General features: G+C 42.7%; 1 protein-coding gene and 1 long non-coding RNA gene across 3 annotated transcripts in view; both read right to left on the reverse strand.

Annotated features, from left to right (window-relative positions):
- The window catches only part of LOC135322272 (uncharacterized), a 119,303-nt gene that overhangs the window by 15,896 nt on the left and 79,668 nt on the right, over positions 1–23,739 (reverse strand). The window lies entirely within an intron of this gene.
- LOC105086718 (protein SPATA31F1) lies at positions 16,122–23,530 on the reverse strand. Its single transcript, XM_031449942.2, has 4 exons — positions 23,326–23,530; positions 22,697–22,742; positions 22,103–22,163; positions 16,122–21,103 (listed from the first exon to the last, which is right to left on the reverse strand). Exons 1-4 carry the CDS (start codon positions 23,467–23,469, stop codon positions 17,371–17,373), a joined length of 3,984 nt encoding a protein of 1,327 aa, XP_031305802.2. The 5' UTR covers positions 23,470–23,530; the 3' UTR covers positions 16,122–17,370.

Below are 23,739 nucleotides of genomic sequence, written 5' to 3' on the forward strand. Positions count from 1 at the left end.
AAAAGCTGTTTGAGAAGTCACTGTCAAATCTTTGAAAGAGCAAAAATAGCTTCAGCTTTCAGAATGGAACGAAAGATGCTCAACACCACTAATCATCAAAGAAATGCAAATCAAAACCACAATAGTATATCACCTCACACCTGTCAGAATGGCTATTATCAAAAAGACAACAAACAACCAGTGTTGGTGAGGATATGGAGAAAAGGGAACACTTACGCACTGTTAGTGAGAATATAAACTGGTATAGCCACTATGGAAAACAGTATGGAGATTCCTCAAAAAATTAAAAATAGAACTATCACATGATTCAGCAGTTCCACTCCTGAATATCTATCCAAAGACAATGAAAAAACACTAATTAGAAAATATACATGCACCTCTATGTTCACTGTAGCATTATTTACAATAGCCAAGATATGGAAACAATCTAAGTCCTATCAATAGATGAATGCATAAATAAGATATTTTATACATATATAAATATATAAATACAAATATCTTCTTATATATATATATAGTGCTAGAATCTATACACACACACACACACACACACACACACACACACACACACACAATGGAATATTACCCAGCTATAAAAAAGAATGCCATTTTGCCACTTGTGACAACATGGATGGACCTAGAAGGCATTATGCTAAGTGAAATAAGTCAGATAGAGAAAGACAAATACTGTATGATTTCACTTATATGTGGAATCTTAAAAACAAAGAAAATGAATAAATATAACAAAACAGGAATACAGTTACAGATACAGAGAACAAACAGGTGGTTGCCAGAGGGGAGTGGGTGAGAGGAGGAGAGAAATAGATGAGGGAGATTAAGAGTTACAAACTCCCAACTGCAAAATAAATGAGTCACAGTTATGAAATGTACAGTCAATAATTTTTTTAAAAACAATAAAAGTTACAGAGTAGGAAGTAGCTCTTCATTTTACAGATAATTCTAGGCAAAGTTCCTAAATATAACAAACTTTTACTATGCATTCAAAATGAGATTTGGTTCACAAAATCTCAATTGACACATAATTTACAGTGATGTAGCCTTCCTTCATAGCCTGGTCTCAGCCCAGTCATTAAGTCAACATAAATTTACAGAGCACTGATCACATGCCAGGAACTGTGCTTTGTCTCATGACCAACACCTAGAGGCCCAAAGACCTTCTGGGACTGGGCTCCAAATCTATGCTCTTGCATGTCTATTTTAGTGCTAGAATCTACAGAATCCCCATATGAATATATAAATCAGAGAGTCACGGAAGCGCTTATTCAATACTGTTTAGATTAACTAAGGAACCTGAAATACAATAGTAATACAGCATTTACTAAACCAGACTCAAATAATTTAAGCAATAGGCTCTGCCCTTGTACAGCATCCCTCATCTTATTTAGGATATCAAGTCATCTAACACGGCAAACATAATACTAATTTAGGAGCTCTTCATGGATTAGAAGTGAATGTCTAGAAATTGAATAAGATTAAGCTATTGTTGCTGTGTGAGTTTGCTGTTCTGAGTGAAAAGAGACTGAGAATGAGAATTTATTTCTTTCCAGAAATTTTGAGTTTGTGAAAGACTTCCCCAAACATATATAAATACACCATAAAGCAAGCTAAGAGCAGACTGCTGATGTTTAAGGGAGAATTCTTTTCAAGGACATGACATTTTGATTAAAAAGAAGAAGAAATAAAGTATTGTTCCCTCGTTACTTTATTCAGAGCAGTGTTCAAGGCAAGAACACTTCAGAGCCCAAGATGAATCTAGTAAAAGAGAAAACTGAGAACATAAAAATTTTAATTCAATTGCTATGTCAGAACACCCTTTCACTGGCTTCCAATCAACCAGTATCAAAAGGCATGACAACAATCTATTCTCAGCCAGAAGTACTGTCCACTCCAAATTCACAGACTTGCAATCAACATTCAGTTTGTGAAAATCAGCCTTTTCCATTGTTATATTACCTTTTGGCTAATCATATCTGAGGGAGAAGTCAGACTCCCTTCTCCTTCCACAAAGATGGAAGCCAAGTGGGATACAGTGGGGGACAACCAGCAAACTAGGGTCCAGGCTTACTAGCTTTGTGATCTGTATTATTTCTCTTTCAACTCTTAGAGCCTCAGTGACGCTATCTGTAAACTGGGGACAGTGCTACTTCTCACACAGGGAAGATGGGAAGCTGATGAAACAAGGTGTGTAACAAGTGCCTCGCACAGTTCCTGGAACATGGAAGGGGCTCAATAAATAATAACTATTATTATCATCATTATCTCTTACTTGTTCAATAGTTTTACTAAATTATTGTAAATATTCGCTCAGTTAGAAAAGTGGTAAAAAAATCCAGCTAATAGGTTGACTTTTAGATCTATTAACTATTTCATAACTAAATAGCAATGTTTCCTTGGGGAAACAGTTTCAAATATTTCTTCTTTTGAGTAGAAGAAATAATCCAATGTCCAAACCCTTTCTATGACACAGGATTCTTTCCCCCCTAAAATGCACATTTCAGAGCATTACTTCATGATGATGTGGGAAAAGACATAGACGAAAGCATTATTAGTATTATGTTCTGAAAACATAGGAACATGGAAACCAATGGAAAATCATTCTGAGTCCAAGAAATCTCACCATTTTGAGGGCAGCAATATTAAGCACAGTTACTTCTCCTAAGTTCTCCAGGCTCCTGACCAGCTGGGCTCAGAAACCCTGGGGCGCTCCCAATCAATGTTTAGGGTCCAAAGGTGTGGACATTGCAGGGCGGGGGGCCCACATGTCTTGTGATAAGAGCAAGGCAGCCAAATATTCATATTTTGTGGAGACTAAGGAAGGGGGAAAAATCAGTGAAATACCATACTGTGCTCCCTGATAGTACTGATAACATGAAATGAATTGGTAAATTTAATCAACAGATGAACAAAATTCACTAAGCATGGTGTCCTCAGCAAATCCAAGACAGCTATTTCTCCTTGTTCATAATAGTTATGTTCTATGAAACTACTGCAAACACAGATCAGCCAATACTCAATCACTGCTCCTAGGCGAAATACAAGGTTAGGTTCCAGGGTGCATCTGGTCATAACACGTTTGTCAACTGATCAATCCATAACTTTATTTTATGTGTGTTTTTATTTAAAGACACCTTATTTAATATATATTATTGATTCATCAACATTGAACTCATGGCCAACAGCACTGTAATTAATGCCTGAACAAAGCTACTTTGACACATATTTTGTCTAACAGGCACGGGGCAGCCTTCTTGCCCTCAGGAATACTACACAGCACTCCAGTACTATGTTTGGGGGCCATTTTAAACAGTAAGATCACTAATGAAGAGCACAAAAATGTGAAAAACACGACACTAATAGGCCAAGAAAAGAACGTGTCTTTGCAGTGTGAGAGCTGAAACAAGAAGGCAGAGCCACACCCTGCTGGATCTCTGCTGAGACTGAGCACGTGGGCTACTCAAATTTGTCATTGCTCTGCACGTTCCCACAAGTGGCCAGGAAAGCACCACGAGTATTGATTTTGAAGTTACAAATAAATTTCAACAAGTAGGAAAGTTTTCAAATATGGAATTCATGAATAATGAGGATCAACAGTATCAACACAGTAAAATCAGCAATAGCATATGTGGTCAAAGGCAGTTTACAGTAGAAGCAGCCTACTTTCGTTTGTGCTAGAGACACCGAAATTACAGGATAGCCATGCTCAATGGCAGTGGAGGTTTATCAAAAATTTTGCACATTTCTTACAAACTGATAATACACAAGAATATAGAACCATCCCTCACCCTCAAATTACAAGACATGTAAAACCTGACGGATTGTTTTAAAGCATTAAGGCTTGTGGGTATTAGTGTTTCTGTTCTAATGTTTCACACATACTTGTCTGACTTTAGTTACTACTTGCGTGTGTTTTTGGAGCCTGCTCCTTTCAGGTCACAATAAGGGCACAGGGACGATAGTAAGTCTGCTTGGTATAAGACTGCAAGCCCATGAGTTGTTTCTGAAGGAAACAGAAAACTCCTACCAGCCCCTCTTTTTGTATAACCTTCAGTTGAGTAATTGTCTAAGGCAATAGCTCTCCAAACGTGGCTCCTGACCAGCAGTAACTTGTTAGAAATGCAAATACCTGGGGCCCACCCCATAACCTCTGAAGGTGGGGCCCAGCGATCTGTGGATTTAACAAGCCCCCCCTCCCCCCAGGTGATTCTCATGCCTCTTTAGTTTGAGAATCACTGACCTCAGGAATCTTCCTTAACATGCCCAGGTCACTTCAGTAGTTGGCACAGGCACATGGATCCTGAAGCCATGATTACATCTTGGATAAGTGAATTCATTACTGAATAATGAAGCTTTAACCACGTATTTCCCAGAACCAGTACAAAATAATAAAATACCTCTTTAAACTGACAACATACATTTAGGACATTATGTCAAAAGCAGTTCATACTATAATGAATGAGTTATTGTGAAGTGTTTTAACACATGAATTGTTATGTATTGCCCCATCCATCTAGATAGGTTAATTTGAGTTAAGGAATTTTGCAAAGGCAATAAGAGAGTGAGTATTCAGTATTTGTATGTTGTGTGTTTATGGGTGTTTGTGACTATATTTGTGTGTATGTAGGCAAAAGTTAGGAAAACCCAGCATATTATACAGTGTAAAGATTATCATGAAATATGACATAAACCATTATAAAAACTTTTTTCATAAGGGAATAATTAATTTCCCAGTTATCAAAATAAATATTTGTTATATTGATTGTGCTACAGCCAAGTAACTTATAGTCCTCTAAAACTTGTTATTGTGAGATATGATAATAGAAGTCAGATTTTACCAAATATTATCAGCATAAGTAAAATAATGTGTACCTTACTGTCAAAAGTCCTTCACCATTTTGCAGCCTATGTTCTCAGGACAAGTCTTTTACCTCTCTGAAGCTTAGTTTCCTCATATGTAAAATGAAGGTGTTGGATTTAGAAGGGTCTGTGGTGTCTGATCTACAATTCTACCTGAGATGCAAACTGAGCTGAAAATTTAAGAGTTAGCTTGAAAACAAGAGGCTCAGAAGAGGAAACACCTGAAGTAGAGTCAGGTACTGAGAGTCTCAGATATAGCCCCTCACTGTAGACTATTGCAAGACTGGATGGGATATGCAGGACCAGCAGGAATGGGGGCCTAAGGGAAGAAACATTGGGGAGGCACCCACATCAGGGTGTGAGGGAACACTGCCTTCCTGTAGTCCTAGGTGATAGTCATACCTAAAAAAATATGTAATTGCCTGCGGCATTTAGCCCATCTTGGGAAGCCAGCAAAATAACCGAATGATTGACTATTACCATTCAATTATGATGTCTTTACATGCTGTTGACCTCATTGCCTGTCCCCTATTGCTATTCTTTTAGAGTTTGATCTCCAACCCAGTTACCTGACCCAGAACTGTCACCTGCTTCCAACTAAGCTTGTCAGATCTTCCAGCAGCAAGCCTTGGTATTAAGCCCCAGAAATTTTACTCAGCCTTTACCATCTTGTTTTAAAATGTAGGTTTTATTACTATTCAGGTATGGCCATCAGGAGATGACTGTCATTGAAAAGAGAGTTTGTTACACTCACAGTTCCCAAGACGAGGAGGCATGCCATACCACACTGGGCCACAGGGGAAGTACCAGGGTCCAGCGGCAAAATAATGAGGGGGAAATGTGGGCAAGAGCTTTTATTGTGGCTTCTATTGGAAGGAACGGGTGAGAAAAAGCAGGTTTAGGATTGGCTGCATTGAGTAATTTTGGTGGGCTCTAGGGCATAGGGGCTATCCCTAGTTGTCAGGTACCTGGCCCTGGGGTAATTAGGACTGGCAGATAGTGGTCTGGAGCGTAAGACCCAGGTAAAGGAGGTGGTTGGGGAATATGGGCATTGGATTGGTCAGTTTGCATACAAAAGGCACGCTTGCAAGTGAGTCCTTTACTATCTCTAGGAACTGGAGCTCTGGGAACAGCAGTTTCTCCAGGGTCAGCGAAACCCCAGATATCAAAACATCAGAATAAAAAGACATGTTTAATACACATCTCGAATGGCCACTTTCCTCTGGCTATGCTCACACTCTTTAGTTGGTCCACAGGTATCACAAGACCAAAAGAACGGAACCTCTGCCCAGAGCAGTTGAGGTCAAATACCCAAGGAATAGCCTTTTACTTGGTCTGGTCATTATCTGCTACAGAGTGTAAAATTGATTTAAATATTTATAAGACCCAGATTTGAAACCCACTGCCCCTGAGAGTGCATTTAACCACTCAAAACCTCTGTTTTTTTCAATCTGCTCAATACTGATATAATATCTATCATATTGTTGTGATAAACTAATGAAATAAGGCAGTCTAGAATTATAAAGCACTGTTTTAGCATGTATAGGTATTTTAACAGCATAAAAATAGATTGACAGAGGTAAATTCTAAAACGTTTATGGATAAAATAATATATGTGGGACTTGCTTTAAATTATCCCAGCAAACAAACAAAAAGGTGGAGGAGACCAAAAAAAATTGGTAATTATTGACACTGGGTGATATACATGGGAATTCATTATAGTTCTTCTGTGTATTCATGATTATTTTCATAATAAAAATTTTAAAATGTAATTTGAGAGACAGAGAAAAGAAGTATTAGCCATCATTGGAAGATTGGTATTATATTAAAACCCAAACTCAATTGTATAATATTTATTTTTGCTATCATGATTCAAAAGCCCATCCTCTTTCCACAGACTCCAGGATTGCTAAGGTTACTTGATCTTTCTTCAATGGTTCCATATATCTCCAGGTTAAAATTGACTTAGGTTAATCAAATTCTTGTTATAATCCATTTGTGTTAAGCAATGGAATTCCTAATGGTAAAACTAGAATCAACATGTTATGACTATTTTATGATGAGAGGGCCTATCCAATTAGGGAATTTCCCTAATCAAAGGCCCTTCACTCTCAAGAGAGCTTCACTGAATAGTGATGGAGGTTGCTTAATTAGTGAGGTTAAAACATCCTTCAGAAACAAGGTCAAGATGACATTTCTATCTGTGCCAAGTTGATAAAAAAAAAAAAAATCCTCCAGACACAGCACTCAGAAGTGTTGGTGTGACAATTCCTGTAACACTTATCAACAGAAAGAAAAGAAAAATATATTGATCTTAACGGTATCAATGGATTTTTCTTTAGGCACATTCTAGGTATTAGATTTACATAAGTATTTCCATAAAGTTTCCATAAAGTGACGAACTTTTTGCTAGATAAAACTTTCCCCAAATTTATTATTCTTGTTTGAAGAAATAAGAATCCTTTAAATAAAAAAAAAATTGTGAAACATCATAACTATAAAACAATCAACAGAGGAAATTTTAGAAGAAGCAACCCTCTTCTTTTCATGGTATCTGTAAAGCCTCTGAGAGATTGCAAGAAACAGTCTGTGCGATGAAAGGAGATGAACTACAGAAAAGGTCCTTTAATCAAAATGCTGTATGCAGAGCACTTGATAATCAGTGTGTCTGCTAAAGGAAAGAAGAGAGGATGCATCTACATGACTATACTTGGTGGTATCAGTCCCTTCAAACTACAAAGAAATACTTCCTTTTTCTTCCCATAAAAAGAAATCTCAATGACAAGTCCTGAAAAACTCTTAGCTTCATCTGACCAAATTCTGCATTTCCCAAATGATTAAATTCTTGATAGACTGCATCACCTGTCAAACCCCTCATTTAATTTTGTGTACTTCAATATAGTTACAATGATTAAAATGTTGTCAGCTCTCTAAAAACATTTAAGTGCCCAAACTAGTATCAGGATATTCAGAAAATGTAAAATAAAACAAGTCACATTATTTAAGACTTGCCCACTACCAAGGCTAATTTGCCTTGGACAAAAGACCTCTTTATATCCTTCCTACACTTTCAACCCTCACTTGGGTGCCAAGTGTAAACAACAGTTCGGCTAAAAGGAAGAAATGAAAGCCTCACATTTATTCAATGTCTATCTTGTTCCAGGTAAATGGGTATCATAATTTTCATTGTTAACAGGGAGGAAAATGGGGTTCAGGGGCTGTTGTGTAGTTTACTTTAGCTTGAGCATCTGTAATATGCTAAGTTGCAACATTTCATGCCCTTTCTACCTCTTTTTGCTACTTCCAAGGCCAAACTGAGCTTCACATTACCAGCTAACTGTTCAGAATATCTGCCACTTCCACCCAATCTCGAAGAGTCACAAAGCTAAATGAGAGAAATAGACTCCTGCACTGGAGAACACCATGTTAAAAGTGAAAAAACAAAGAATAGAGGGAAGCCACCATCAAGGCTAAAGAACAGCATGATCCTTCAACCTCCCCCACTCAGGGTCACTGAAACTGACAAGGGGTACACTTTGCCTCTCACTCCCCAAGCTTATTTTTCAAATTTTAACTCCTCTCAATGTGTTTTTTATTTCCACTTGATAAACCAATTAGTCTAACAGAAATTATTAACCCCCAATAAAACTCTCTTTTCTCATTCTAAATTGTGAAGAAACCATGAGAAAAACTATATTTATAAAAGTAAAATGTATGGCATTTTATGGGATCATGTGCTTGACTGACAGTATCTTGAAAATTGTTCTAAAAGCTGTAAACACTATGGAAGTGCATGACTGCATTTCTACAGATCCCAGCCAACATAGGACATGCAAGTATGATAGTAGGATATAAAATCTGAAACCAATCATAACCAGGAATCTTGGTTATAAGGTTGAAAGCCCTGTCTGCAGGGCTGCAGCACAGAAGAGCCCTCAAGGCCAAGCGATTGCAGAAATAGCAGCCCTCCAGACCAACATCTTCTAAGCAAAGTCATGTCTATACCTAGACATCTAGATGTGACTTCTCTTAGAAGTCCATTGCCCATTCCCCCCTCTTTTCAAAGAGATTAACTGAAAACTCACCTTGCATTTTCACCAGGAATACCCAAAGAATACATCTCTGGCCATCCATTCTCTCTCCTCCATCTTTATCCCTTCTGCTTGGTACTTCCAGGCCATTGGCACAGCTCACCCATGCCCTACTCCATCTAAACTCTTGAGCTGAGCTCTATGGATATACTGTTCCATACACCAAATTCTCTACGAATTTACTTGTTTCTTTGCTTAATCCCTCTACCTTGCCTTAAAGGAGACCCCACTACAAATACTTTCCCACATCCCCCACAAGTGGAGACTGTTCATTTTCTCACTGTCGTGTAGCTCAAAGTCAGGACAGGGAGTTTTTGTCCTCTGTGCTTCCCATCATCACTTGCCAACAATTACCACTTCCCTCACATCATGCATGACAGCCTCTCCCTTTCCTCCTAGCTGTCATTTACCACCCTTGCAGTTAGACATCAATTTCCCTTGTCCCTCAGTCACCACCTTTCATGAAAGACTTTAGTATACAATCACTGTCTTCCTCTTAACCCTAAGTCCTGCTAGTATCCTGGGTGACATCAGCAGCCAACTCCATGACCCACCTAACACCTTGACCTTGGGTTCTTGACCTCATAACTCATGACCTTCTCTGCATACCATCAGCCACCCACTCCATTAGTATGGCCTTGGACCTTGTCGTACCCTTAAACTACTAACTAGGGCATCCTTCATTTAGACCTAAACTTCTTTTCCTCTCAGGTTATAACTACTTTTCTACCTACTCCCACTGAGACTATCTTCCACCTCATCAGGACCTTCAAATACCTGTCTTCTTTACTTTCACTCCTACCATCCGCCTTCTAATTTCTTCATTTTATTCTCTTTTTTCCCCAAGGGCCAGATGTCCCATGTTTATTTACGTATGAAATGTGTTTAGCACAGTTATGATGGATATAGTACCTAACACCTGATAGCAGCAAGACCTTTTGGGGAATCACTGTTGACTACAGAATATCATGTAAGTATCTGTATGTACACAAAAGACTCACTTTATTCTCTCATTGCTTAAATTTCATGATCTACCATTTCACTGATAATCTAGCCAGTGTCCCAAAGTCCTGTCTCACTTGTCTGTCATATTCAGAATCCACATAAATTGCCATCCATGATCTCTGGCCTTGCACTGGAGCAAGGCACACAATATACTTAATTTTAAACAAACGATCAACAACTTGTTACATTTGTCTGGCCAACACACTACACTCTCTGAAATGGCTTTCAAACCTATGCCTCTCTTCTCTAAACATGTCCTTATAGCTTCAGCTTCCTCTTCCTCATAGCCAATGACCTTGCCTCCTACCTTATGCTCAACTCTCCACTACCATATCGTTCCACATATTTTTTCATCTTTCTCCACTCTTACATTGGTTGAGCATTTCTCTTCCTTTCAAAAGCCAATTTCTAATCTTTGGATCCCATCATCTCCAGCCTTTTCCAGAACCTTATGCTGTCATCTATACTTTTTCCATCTTATATATCCAACCATTCTGTCTCAAGTGGATTCTTCTCACCAGAATATGAATATGTTCGAGTCTCATCAATGAAAAACCAAAAAGTTCCTTTGACCTCACGTTCTTATCCAGTCATCACTTTATCTTTCTTTCCTGCCCTTCTAGACAAATTTTCTATTTTCTATCTCCATTTTATTTCCCATTCATTCATCATTTCATGCCAATGTGGTTTTACACTCTGTCACTCCCCCAAACAATTCTCATGAAGGTCACTGAGTGTTAGTAGCTAAATCCAACAAACACAGATTTTATATACTTCAGCTAGCACTGGACACTGTTAACCACTGCCTATTTCTTAAAATGTTTTATTCTTTTCATTTATTAAAAAAATAATCCGACCTTCTTCTGGTTTTCCTCATATCTCTTTCCCTCTCATTCTCTTCTGATCATTGACTATTGTAGCTCCTCAAGGCTAAAGGCAAGACCCTCTTCTCCCCTCACACTGTAATCTCTCTGGATGTCAGCCATGGCCTAGATTCTCCACCTTACATCTCCAGGCAGCTCCTGCTCTGAGCTCTAGAGTCCTATATCCTTATACCTACTCAACATCTCCATATATATATCCCAAAGCACTTCAAACTTGAATACACTCAAATTTTTCCTCCTCAAATAACATTAACTTCCAAGTTTTCATAGAAGCATTATTTGCAATAAGCCAAAATTGGAAAACGTAAATGTCCATCAACAATAGACCTGATAAATGCAAAAAATGTGGTATATCAATGCAATAAGACAGTATATATTAATTAAAATTGAATGCACCATAATCATATGCTTTAACATCAGTGCATCTCACAAACAATATTAAACAAAAGCAGCAAATCACAAAATAACATAAACAGAATGATTCCAATGATAATAATTTTTAAAGAGTCAAAATTAAGCTATTTTTAAGAATGTATATATATGTGGTAAAACTATAAATGAAAACAGAATGATGTACTGGATGACTATTTATTAAATAAATTGAATCCAATGATGATATCCTCAAAAAAAAAAAACAACAAGATGATTATTCTCACAAAGGTCAGGCCAATGATGGTCTCAATTACAGAGGCAAAGTGATGTGCAGAGAGTTTATATACAATAGATGATATGCTACTTCTTAAGATAGTTGCTAAACACATGAGTGATTTCCAATTAGTCTATACTTTACAATTATCTTTTAAATTGTATATTACAAGTATCATTCTATATGTAAGGAATTTTTCAACTATACATAATTTTTTTAACATAGAACTAAGAGACTTTGTACTGGAAATGTTATTTATGTAAATATCTAAAAACAGGGCTTTGGGACTTAATTATAAGACAAGACACAATAAATCTCCTTGAAGAAAACATAGGCAAAACATCCTCTGACATAAATCTTAGCAGTGTCCTCCTAGCGCAGTTTACCCAGGCAATAGAAATAAGAGCAAAAATAAACAAATGGGACCTAATTAAACTTATAAGCTTTTGCACGGCAAAGGAAACCATAAGCAAAACAAAACGACAACCTACAGAATGGGAGAAAATATTTGCAAATGATGCGACTGACAAAGGCTTAATCTCCAGAATAGATAAACAGCTCATACAACTTAATAACAAAAATACAAACAACCCAATCCAAAAATGGGCAGAGGACCTAAACAAGCAATGGGTGGAAGTGACAGCCATACATGCTTACTTCCGGAAAAGCCTGAAGAAACACACACAGGTGTGAAAGCACACAGCACCTCCAGGGAAAATGAGATAGCTGGTGCACAAAAGGAAACAGCACCAGAAATTAAGCATTCACCTGTTTACTGGTGAGTAATTGAGTTACACTAATCAATCATTTTCTTACCGTATTTACATGCAGGAGAAAAATCCAGCCTCAGAGTGGTGAGGATGTAAACCCTAACTTATATAAATATAACATTTATTCAATCATACACTTTAAGTTAGAATCATAAGGATAATCTGTTATTTTTAATTGTTTTCTTTTTGAGTAAATAGATTTCAATCCTAGAAATTAAGACTAGAAATGCTGATGAAAATCAAGCCCATGATATTCTGTGTAAAAATCTGTACATATCTGTGTCATAAGTATTTATAAAATTTAAGAGGATTTGGCTTATGAAAATGACAGATTATCCTTGTGATTCTCTCACATGGTACAGGAAGCAGCATCTCCATGGGGTTTATTCCTGTGCCCATCCTGTTTGCTGCCCTCCCTGCATGGGCTGCAGTGAGGAGGTACAAAAACAAAGCAGCCACACTCCCTATTCACTAGGACCTTAGTGTTTAACGGGAGAAGTGATTTTGTGGAGAAGCCATTCTTCTCCACTGCAGGTCGTCAGTTGCCTGGAATTCTTTCTATAGAATTCTGAAATGCTCTCTGCAGAGACCAAGAGGAGGGCTTACAAGGTCAAAGCCATTCACCATGAAATATGGTATCTCAGAGGGCAAAGGCGAACTCCAAAGTTCTCAAGTAAGCACTGAAATGTTCCTAGCATCTAACACCAATTCTGGAGAAGTAATTACTTGATTTTGCGCCCTGCCATGAGAGTTTTCTGATTTTATCTCTTAGGGGGGGCTGGAAGGTGGGGCTTGTGCTAGGGTTATAGGATGAGATGAGCAAGGCTTCACCCCACTACAACATCATGCATGAGTCATAGGCTCTGACCCTGCCTGCTCTCAGCTCTTGACTTTGCTGAGAACTGAGAATCCTGAAGGCCTTGGTTCCAGCTCATCTCTCTGCCTCCAGCCCTTTATCACAAAGCTTGGTCAGCACTATGAATTTATGCTTTTCTAGGGCAGGTAGCCTGTGGGGTGCCATGGGAAGGACCTGCTCCACTTAAGCCAGGATGTGCACACATTAACCTCGGCTTCCCACCTGACGCTGCTGTGACCCTTCTGAGTCAATTCCCTTCATTCTGGACCTCCTTCTCATCTTGCTCTGTGGCTTTCGGCCCAGCTCCCACCAGACAGGGAAGATGTGCCTGCTCCAAGACCTCCTATGACCTTTGGGGATGCTTTAGGAAAACACCTGGAGGGGGTGGCTCAGCACACCTAGGCCTCATGCCTCCTCGCCCTGGAGACAACAACAAGGGCTGGGCCCCCACCCCTTAGGCACAGAATCAACATTCAGAGGAGGGACACATTCATGCTTCCTCTCACCTGGGCTTCTCTGCATCCTGCTAGCAGTGGACACTTTGTGCTAAGTGCTGGTTCCTATCAGAGGAAGAGATTCCTGCCCCAACCTCCTGGTTTGATGGTAAGTGGAGTCATCCTGGGTTTCCTCAGGAAACAGGGAGGCGGGGGCATCCCACAGGCCCCCACACCACATCATGAAGAAGCCACAGCACTTCCTGCCCTTACTGCAGCTCTCAGCTCCTCTGTGGTAGGTCAGAAGGTGGGAATGCAGAAGTGCCACCTTCTGGGAGAAATGAGGTGTCCAGAACGGAGGTCCCTCCCATCCACTCAGGGCAGCCTCTGTCTTTCTGCTTCCCAGCTCTGTCCTCCCACCCCTAAAACTCCCTAGTCCCTGGCTGAACACCAGGGTGCCATACCTGCCCCTTTTCTCAGTCTTAAGCCCCATCCTCTTCATACTCCATTCATCTAGAGCTTTCTCTGCCATCCCTGCCCCCGATATTCCAAGAACACCTGCTTCACCCTTGTGATCACCAACTTCAAATATTTTTTCTGCCCACCTGGGCTCACATGCTGCTACTGACTTCTTAGGCCCTAATTAAAAAAACCTTCCCATGGTAACTTCCAGAATTCTTCCTCTCTGGCTTTGGCTCTCAGTGTCAGCCCCTCTCCCAGCCACAGTCCTTCCCTGTTATTCATTCACCCCCTTAGGTATCTGCCCTGCTCTCTTAATTGTAGGGAAACCGTTCTTCTCATGATACACACAGCCCCTCCTCATTATTGTCACCTCTCTTCTCACCACCAGTGAAGTGTCTGTGCTTTTAGCCAAGGCCAACCCCTCAACCCAGGGACTCACTCTTGTTACTTTGAACCATGGCATTGTTCTAGAGTTCTCCCTTTCTCTCCTGTAACATCAGTTTATCCCTCTTAACGGGATCTTTTCCATTGACATCCAACATGCTGTATCTACCTTTAAAAAACTCTCCTGATGCTATTTCCTCATATTCTGCATCTCTGTGGAACAAAACTTTCTAAAGCAGTTGAATATACTTGCTATCACCGATTGCTCCTCCTCTCTCTCTCTCAAACCCACTCCAGTCATACCTTTACCTCTGTCTCTCACCTGGGTCTATTCCTCTCAAGGCCATGAATGATCTTTTTGTTGTTAATCTAATTTAACTGTGAGTCCTCACCTTACTTGGCTGATCGGCAACTTTTTTGCAGTTGGTCACTTTCTCCTTGAAATACTTTTCCCTCTTGGCTTCCAGTATGCCACACTCTCCTGATTTTCCTGTCTCACTGGCTACTACTTCTCAGTCTTTGCTTCTTGGTTCCTACTTTCCCCTCCAATTTCTTAATGTTGGGATGTCCCAGAACCTGGTCATTTATAATCACTGCCTTAGTGATCTTATCCAGTCTCATGGTTTTACATTTTCTTTCTTCCCTTCTTCCTTTTTTCGTTTTCCTTCTCTTGTCTGTGTTTCTTTTTCTTTCTTCTCCTTCTTCACCATCATCTAATCTATATATCTTTCTAATTTTCTTTCTTCCTTCCTTTCTTTCTTCCTTTTTTCTTTCTATTTCTTTCTCCTCCTCCTCCTTCTTCATCACCATCATCTGATCTATATATCTTTCTGTCTAATCATCTACAGCTAGGACCTTCCCTGAGGTCCATCCAGCTTCTGCTGAGAATAGACTGTTGGAAGTAGAGTCTCAAGCAGAAGCTGGGAGATTAGTTATGATGCCACTGCAGTAATCACAGCAGCAGAGTGCTAGAGAAGTGGTCATGTTCTGAATTCATTTCAGAAGGCAGAGACAACAGGATGTATTGGATGTGGACAGTTAGGGAAAAAGTGTCAAGGATGACACCAAATTTTTTGTCCTAAACTGGAAAGATGGAGTTTCCATTAACTAATGATGTGAATAATGTGATTGGAGCAATGTTTTTAAGTGTAATTAGATGACAGTTGGGTGCAGGGAATCAGGATTTCACTGTTCTATAGTTTGAGGTGAATATTGGACATTCAAGTATATATGTTGAGTAGACCAATTTGGGCATGTGAGACTGTCCCATGAAATCATGAGCTCCATTGTACAAATCCTGTGTCTTTATTGTGTTTTCTATAGTAAGTAAGCAAATATTTTAATTAAATGTAAGGGGTTTTTTAAAGTTTCTTTTTTTCTTCTAGTTTTGAGATATAATTGACATACAGTACTGTGTAAGTTTAAAGTGTATGGCAGAATCAAAGTTATTTTCATTGTAATCTTTCTGGGGTCCTCATCAGCTGAGTGCTTCAGTAATCCCATGACAGGATTCCCTATTCCACAGCACTCATCATACTAATGTAATGATTTGTCTGCCTCCCCAGCCCAGAATTTGGATTCAGTGCTATTAAGGTATTATTATGTACCAGCCACTATGCTAAGCCCTGGAATATGAGACACTATTGTATTGTCAGGCAAAGAATGGATGAGTAACCTAACAAGCAGAGGCAGTAAACATAAAAGCGGGGGGCAAAGTTGAGATATATCAAGATTAGAACACAGTGCCTAACTTCATGTTTGGGCTGAGCAAAACCATGGATTTATAGTTATACCAATCCATGACATTAGGAAACAGTTTTGTGGGGTGGAGGGTGAGTGTTCAGGAATTTTGAATTAATTTGCATTGCCTTTGGACAAAAGGAGGCTCAAGTCACCACTCCTCATCACAGTATAGGTAACAGATTGAAACTCAGTTTATTCACCTCCACTCCCTGAAAGCACTTGGGTATTGTGCGGCTTCCTGGCTCAAGATTCTTTTGAGTACATAACAAACCAGCCTTTTCTCTTATCATGCCCTCTTCAGGGACACATCAGCTTTTATCCCTGGTACTCAGACCCCCATCTACATGCTCTCCCTCCCTGCTTCTCTCCCTGCCTACCCTTGGGTGTGGGGGACCAGCTCCTCTCCATGTCTACTGTCTACTTTGATCTTCATTCTAGGTGTCATTCACTCCATGCAGCAGCTGATGGGCAGTGGAGGTGGCATATAGGCAAAAAAGCTACAGCAGCCTCCCAGGTGAGTTGTCCAGAAAGATCTAACCAATAGCCAACAGAGAGCTGAGAGAGGAGATTCCATCATTTGCTTTGACATTTGTCATATTAGCTATATGCTGTTGATAGACACAAAGCACCTTCTCAAGGTTGGCACTCCCCTAAAAACCTCCCCTCCAAATTGTGGGCATATATAGATGTCACCAGTGAATTTTGCCTGTGGGATTCCTGGCCACTCCTTCTTGGCAGTACTATCCTCACGTCCACATTGCTCCCCTGGGCCCAAGGACATCATAACAGAATTCAAGCCTAACTTTTACCTTCAGTGCACCTTAGACAAGGGCCTTCCTTCTCTGCTCAAGTCCCTTTATTCACAGTTCAGTGAGTGAGTGAGTGAGTGAGTGAGTGAGTGTGTGTGTGTGTGCGTGTGTGTTGTGTGGAATGCTGACCCAGCTTAAGTGTGGGTTAAAGCTTCTTCCCTAGATTGGAAGGACATTTATGCCTCCCTTATGCCTTCCCTGAACACATCACAATGAAGAGAAGAAGACAGACAACTCTCTGCTGAGAGATATAGAGTGTATTTTGGGTGGCGCTCTGCCCACCTGTACAGTAATGAAAATGGCCATAGCATCCTCCACAAGGGATGCCAACATTGGGAAGACTACAAAGTCTTGATTGCACTGGGTCTTCTTGAACAGACCAGTGCTTCCCTACGAGCTGAGAGTTGAGAGTTAGGGTGGGTTCCCTGGTTGGGTGACACAAGCCACTCGAGGACAGTGTCGAGGGCAGTGGCGAGGAGTGCCCAGGACTGAGGCTGAGTGGGGCTGATGGGAATGGGAGCGGTGCCGGAGCTTACTGTCTGGGGAATGGGGAACATCCAAGAAGGCCAGGCCCACCTGCTTATCAGCAGGGGAGAATTGTGCCTTGGGGTCTCCTCTCATCTTCTCTGTCTTAGTTCGTCCCTTGGGACTTTTGCCTGGAGCCAGGCTCTTTTCTACATTTTCTTTTCTCATGTTGGCCACTTTCTCAGATGTGGAGGACATGGATTCTTTATGCCCTTTGCCTTTTGTCTTGGGGTTAAAACAGTGCAGAAAAGATTTCATCTTATTTCTCAGGCCAGATTCTGGAAGGCTGGGCCTCTTGTGAGTAGGGCCTGGCATCACCTGCCCCTGCAAAACCCAACCTTGTAAAGTTTGTCCTTGCAATGGCTTCCCTGGAGTGAGTTGGCCCAGGAAAGGCTGGCCCCGTGACCTGTGGGTCACCACGGGCTGGGCATTCTCAGGAACCCTTGCTGGCTTGCGGATGACTTTGCCCTTGGCTTGGCTGTCTTTCAGGTCATTCTTCTCAGAGTCTTTCCCCCGGGGGACTCCAGGAGATAGTTCTGGGAGTTTAGGCTGGGGGCGATGCTGGGGACTGTGTTGACAGGGAGCACCAAGGTGAAAGCGATGTCTCCGTTGCCAGGGGCTGCGGGGTGTCCTGTTCAGAAGCACCCCTTCTGGTCTCTGGGCTTCAGCAGAGCGGCTTTTTTCTCTTGTGGAGGAGAACGCAAGCCCGGCATCCCCTTCTCCATGGTCCCCGGCCGATTTGGGTTTGCTTGGCTTCTCTTTCTTTTCTGCCAGTGTGGGTACTTGGGCTGAGTCCTTGCTCTTGTCAGGGCTTTGGGGCTTGGGGCTACAGGGCTCCTCCAGGCTGGGGTTGTTCACACTGGCCTCCAGCTGAACACAAAGCACCTGGGCCTCTGTCATGTTCCCACTGGGTTGGGAGATTTTGGAGGCCCAGTGGACAGAACCATGGGGTACTGTACTGGAACCGAGTTGCTTCTGTTTCTGATGCACTGCCTTCAACTCAGTGGCCAGCTGTTCTTTGAAGCGGAGCCATTCTGGATCTGGGGCACATGGTGTATCTGGTGGGATTGGGAGTTCCTGGAGCAGTGCTTCTCCTTGGTGGTTCAGACTCCCAGGAGACTCCTGTGTGCATATGTTCTCCGGGATTGCTACCATTTGTTCCCTGGACTCCCTTGCCTTTAAGGGAATTCCCAGTTGTATCTCGAGGATCTTCTTTCTCAGATGGAAATTTAGTTTGGCCAAGACAGGTTCCCTGAATAAGTAGGTCCTCGCAGGCTCTGTCTGGCTTTCTGGTGGCACTATCTCGATTATTCCTTCCACCTGCATGTCAGCCTGGAATTCATCTGCAATGTCTGCACAAGCCTCATTGGCATCTTGAAAGCCTGGCCTAGGACTTAGACTCTGCTCTTCAGGTGAGGTCATCTCAGTTAGAGGTTCTGTTGGGAATTGGACAGGCCCAGGCACCGTCTCTGTGATCATAGCTTGGCAAGTGATTGCTGGGGCCATGGCCCTGGAGAGAGCCACATAATAAAGAGTGGGCAGCCCTGACAAGAAGGCCAGATACTTGTGCCGTAAAGTTGTCTCCAGTTTCTCAATGGCTCCCTCGGACAGCTTTCGGGGCAGCTTAGAATGTTCAATGACAACAGGTGAGGCCTGTTGCTGCTGATCAAGGGCTGCTGGCATCAAGGGCATAACTTTCTGTTGTAGGTCCGGGTCAGCGGCAGCTGGCAGTTCCAGGGGCTTGCTTTCTGGGATGCAGGTGAAGGGAGCCACTTCCAGGCCCCCAGGAATTATGCACTCCCAAGAGTTACATACATAGGCAGGGACATTGCACTGGTGAATCTGCCCACATTTGGAGTCGATGTGGCTCTGCAGTATTGCCTTGGCCTGGTCAAACATGTGTGGCCTAGGGACTGACACTGGGTCCACAGGGGGTGAGAATGGATCTTCAGCCCCAGTGGCCTCTAGAGCTGTAAGTTGGGGGATATTCACACTGTCTAGTGCTGTGCTGCTCCAGGACATAGTCTGCTGGTCAGCGGGGGACAGGAGCAACTGGATGGACTGCTGGATCTTCTGGGGCAGGCCCCAGCGATGGTGAATCAACTGCCTCTGGAGGTGGAAATCCAGCAGCCTCCTGGCATGCTGTGGGAAGAGTAGTTTCCTTGTGAAGACTGAGACGGGCTGCCCTGGCCAAGAAGTCTTCACAGTCTCAGAAGGCTGGGCATTGTCACAGGTCTTATACTGCACGGGGCTCTGGGCATGCTGATCTCTCTGGAAACCACCTGGCGAGCCCCACTGAAGCTGGAGCTGCCTCTGCAGCAGGTGCCACTCCAAGGCCTCACACTCGTCCAGAGTCAGGAACGGGACATTGATCTGAGCTTTCTGGTGGTCAGATGGAGCAATCCAATTTTGGGAAGTCAGAGTAGAGGGCGGAGCTGATTGGGGTGGATTTTTAGGCAGCAGAGGGAGGAAGGAGAGATCCTTGAAGAGAAAAGGATCATTCAAAGGGGGTTTGGACATGCTCTCATTCATGGAGAGGCCTTGAGAACCCAAGAAGGTGTTAACCAAGGACTCGCTGTGCAGTGAAGGGAGGCCACAGAATAGCTGGCTGTATTCCTGCTGCACATGGGCCACTGAATCATTAGACTGTTTCCCAGGCATTAGATAGAGGCCACTTAATTCTTTAAGGGCTGGAGAGGACAAGGCTAGAGCCATATGGTTCGGGGCTTGCTGGTAGTAGTGTCTTTGTTCTGGGTCTATAATGGACCATTCAGAAACCCAGAAGGCCTGAGTAGGTTGGCCTGCCATACATGAACCCCAGTTCTGGTATGAAATGTTTCCAAACGTCTCAACAGAGAACTGAGAAACTGGTTGATTATGTACAGGTTGGTAAGATAATGGCGGATTTGGCATAAACTGCCTCAGGGACTCTTCCACACGTCTGGGGAGCCCCCACCTCTGGAAATGCATCCATTTTTTAACATGTACCTCAAGAAGCCTCAGGACTTCAGGATTGAGGAATGGCAGGTGGGCAGCAAGGACAGTTACCATTTGCAAGGCCATAGGATGTGTCAGGGTAGTGATTTCTTGGTTCAGGGTCAGCAGAGAGACCTGAGAATTCATAGGCTGTTGGCCTTGGTTTCCACAGACAAGGCTGGGGTTGTTCTGCATCATCTCCTGCAGGTTCACGGAAACCACAGGTTCCTCAATCCTTGATGAAAACATAGTCTCTGGGCCCCTGGGTACCTCTGGCCCTTGAAAACCCTGCCTTAGCTTGAGGTGTTCAGCCGAGTAATCATGGATGCTGACCACACCAGCTGACTGGGCAGCTGACTGGGTTAAGGATTTCTGTGACACTGTGAGGGTTGCAGATGGAAGTGAAAGGCCTTCGAAGTGTGGGGAACGATGCTCCAGACTCTGCTCAAAAGACACATTAGATGTGGACAAAATCTCTAGACAAGAAGAGCCCTGCGATGGCCGGGTTGAAGTGGGAGAGACCAAGGTGTTCTCACCCACCACCAACTGCTGAATCTCCAGAGCCATGGCATTGCAGGTTTGGCAGTAGGGATCTGCACACAGGAGCTGCCGCACACTCCCCTCCTGAGGAAGCCAGCCCTGGCTGGGAAGGGAAACAGGGCAACCATTTGTTACTGATGGAGTGACATCTGCCTCTCTGCAAGTGTGTGGCCTGGAGACTGGCCCTGCCCACTTCCCCTAGTCCTGTAAGCCCTGGGGCTGCACCTCCTGGGTGTTTACTCATCACCTTTTCTTCCCTGGGAAACGCCATCAGCAAGTTATGATGCACCAGGCTGAGGGCCTGGGGCTTGCTGGGCAAGGTCTCAGACAACTAATGGGAACACAGGGCCTTGAGAGCCTGGGAGGTGAGTAAGTTCTCTGTCCTGTGCTGAGAAGCTGAACTAGGAGAAGGCAACCAGGCAGATGGAAAAGCCAATGGTTATCTGAGGGGGCAGCACCAGGAACATCACCAGGGAGAACCTGGAGTCAGTCTTGCTAGGTGCTAAGAAGGCCACAGCCTGGTATTCAGTTTTCCCAAACTGTGGAAAAGGAGATCCTTGTGGGAACTCTGTGTTCTGGGGATTACAGAGTGTGCACAGTGTCTCTTGGGAGCCCATGCCCATTCTCTAGAGATCTTAAGAAGGGGATGATATGACAAGCTCCTGCCTGAGGACTGTCCCAGGAACTGGCCTCCCTGAAGACAGAACCAGAGGAGGTAATGTCAGCAGGGTCCAGGGGTCTGCCCTTGAAAGGGTAGAGTTGTAAAGAGAATATGAAAATGATGACTTATTTATGCACTTCATTATCCATTCTTCTGACTGGATAACTTGTCTTGTGGTTGAGTGCAAACCCATGTAGTTATATCCTGCACTAGTCAAATCTTGACTTCTAGGACCACTGTGAGCCTAGCTCAGATAAGAAATGGAAGACTCCTCTCTCCTGAGCCATCTAACCCCAACTTCCCCTCTGGCCACCCTCTCAACCAGTGCTCCAGGCTCACCTCGCAGCCATTATCCTTCTCCCCAGACCTGCCCCAGGCCAAGGAGACAAATCAGCACAGGCCAGGCCCGAACATAGGAGACTGAAAAGAGCAAGAGATCACCTTCTCATGACAGAGAGCAGCTCCCACAGCTTCTCAGCTTCTTTCCAGGAAAGTCTCCTTGCTGAGAGACCAGGAGACAGTGTTACATGGAACGGGAGAGGATTCAGGCACATCCTACAGGAAGCTCAAGGCCTTTGAAGGAGAGAAGATTGCAAACCCCACCGTAGTGCTCTAAGGCACGCCTGTGTACAGCTTAGCCAGGCATGATGTGCTCTCCTGGGCCTGATCTCATTTGACCTTCACAACCACACTGCGAGTGAGGCAGGATCATCAGATGCCCATCTCATGGTAGCAAGACTGAGAGATAAAGTGACTTCAACAGGGTCAGACAACTAGTAAATGACACAGTTAAGGACTTCTCCCCTACTTCCTCATTCTTCACTCCCAGGGGTAAGGTGAAGAATTTTGGAATATTCCCAGGTTCTGATTTCCCACCCAAACACATCTTCTGGGAGAATTTGTCAACTTGGGGAATTGGAGCCTCCAGTGGTTAGAGCACCTGGCTCCTGGCACCAGGGGTCATAAAGGAACTTCAGGGTCCATGGGAACCTGGCCCACTGTGGAGGGAAGTCAGAGCACAGCCTGGGACTTTACCTTTTGATGCTGCATCTTTAGCCCTTTGTCTGACTTTCCGGTGACGCTTAAAGATAAAAGAGTTAGAATATCAAGCTGGGACAACATTTTTTTTTCATGTCCAAAATGAGACAAGGCTAATATAAATTTCCCCATTCCTTTATATTTATCTGTATTTTTGTTTTCACTTTCCTAACTTTCTATACCTCCCATTTATTTCCTAAGAGAAGTTCCACATTAAGCTTATGAAACAAGAGAAAGAGTAAAACAGAATAAAAGGTGGGTAGTTCTAATAACCAAAGGAGTTCTTCTTACAAATGCCTTAATGGATCACAAACCAGAAAAATATCACATGATGGAAGGTCTGAGATCCAGTGATCTAGGTCTCAACCCAAGCCAGAAAGAGATGTTCTTGATTTTTCAATTAGAATACACTGCAAAGATGATCCAGTAAGAACTTATTCTAGGCTCTGAGAAGAGAAATACCATGTAAGAGTAACTAATGGGTGGTTTAAAAAAAGAAAAAAATATATATATATACATATACACATATATTTAGAGAGAGAGAGAGAGAGAGAAGGGGAGGGGAAGGATAAAAGTAGAGACACTGAGGCTTAATTAGTTGAGTCGTGGTCATAGTATTTCCCTACCTGACAGCAGCTCCTTTTAGGTTCCAACGTTAATCCATGGTAATTCTTTTTCACTAGCCAGATAATTAGGATAATAATGAAGATGGAGCCATAGGTATATAAGGGATATTCCAAATCCCACAGAACAAAAGTTGGACTCAGCATGGTCTAAACCTTATTAGCACAAGGAGACCAACCATCCCTCTATGTAGGCATTCAAGGTTCTGGTGCCTAATGACTCCCAATGCTTGTTGTCTCCGCCTCACAGATGACGGAACCAGGCCAGCAGACTGCATCACAAAGCCCTCCTGTTCCATAAGAGGGGGTGTCAAAGACCTCCATCTGTCTAGGGAAACTCATGTGGTGATCCAGTCTGTAGATGAGGATGTCTGGTTGTCTGTAAAGACTGAAGGTGCCACTAACAGGGAGTGTCTG

This window comes from Camelus dromedarius, chromosome 10 (assembly GCF_036321535.1).
Source record: "Camelus dromedarius isolate mCamDro1 chromosome 10, mCamDro1.pat, whole genome shotgun sequence".
NCBI classification, from domain to species: Eukaryota; Metazoa; Chordata; class Mammalia; order Artiodactyla; family Camelidae; genus Camelus; species Camelus dromedarius.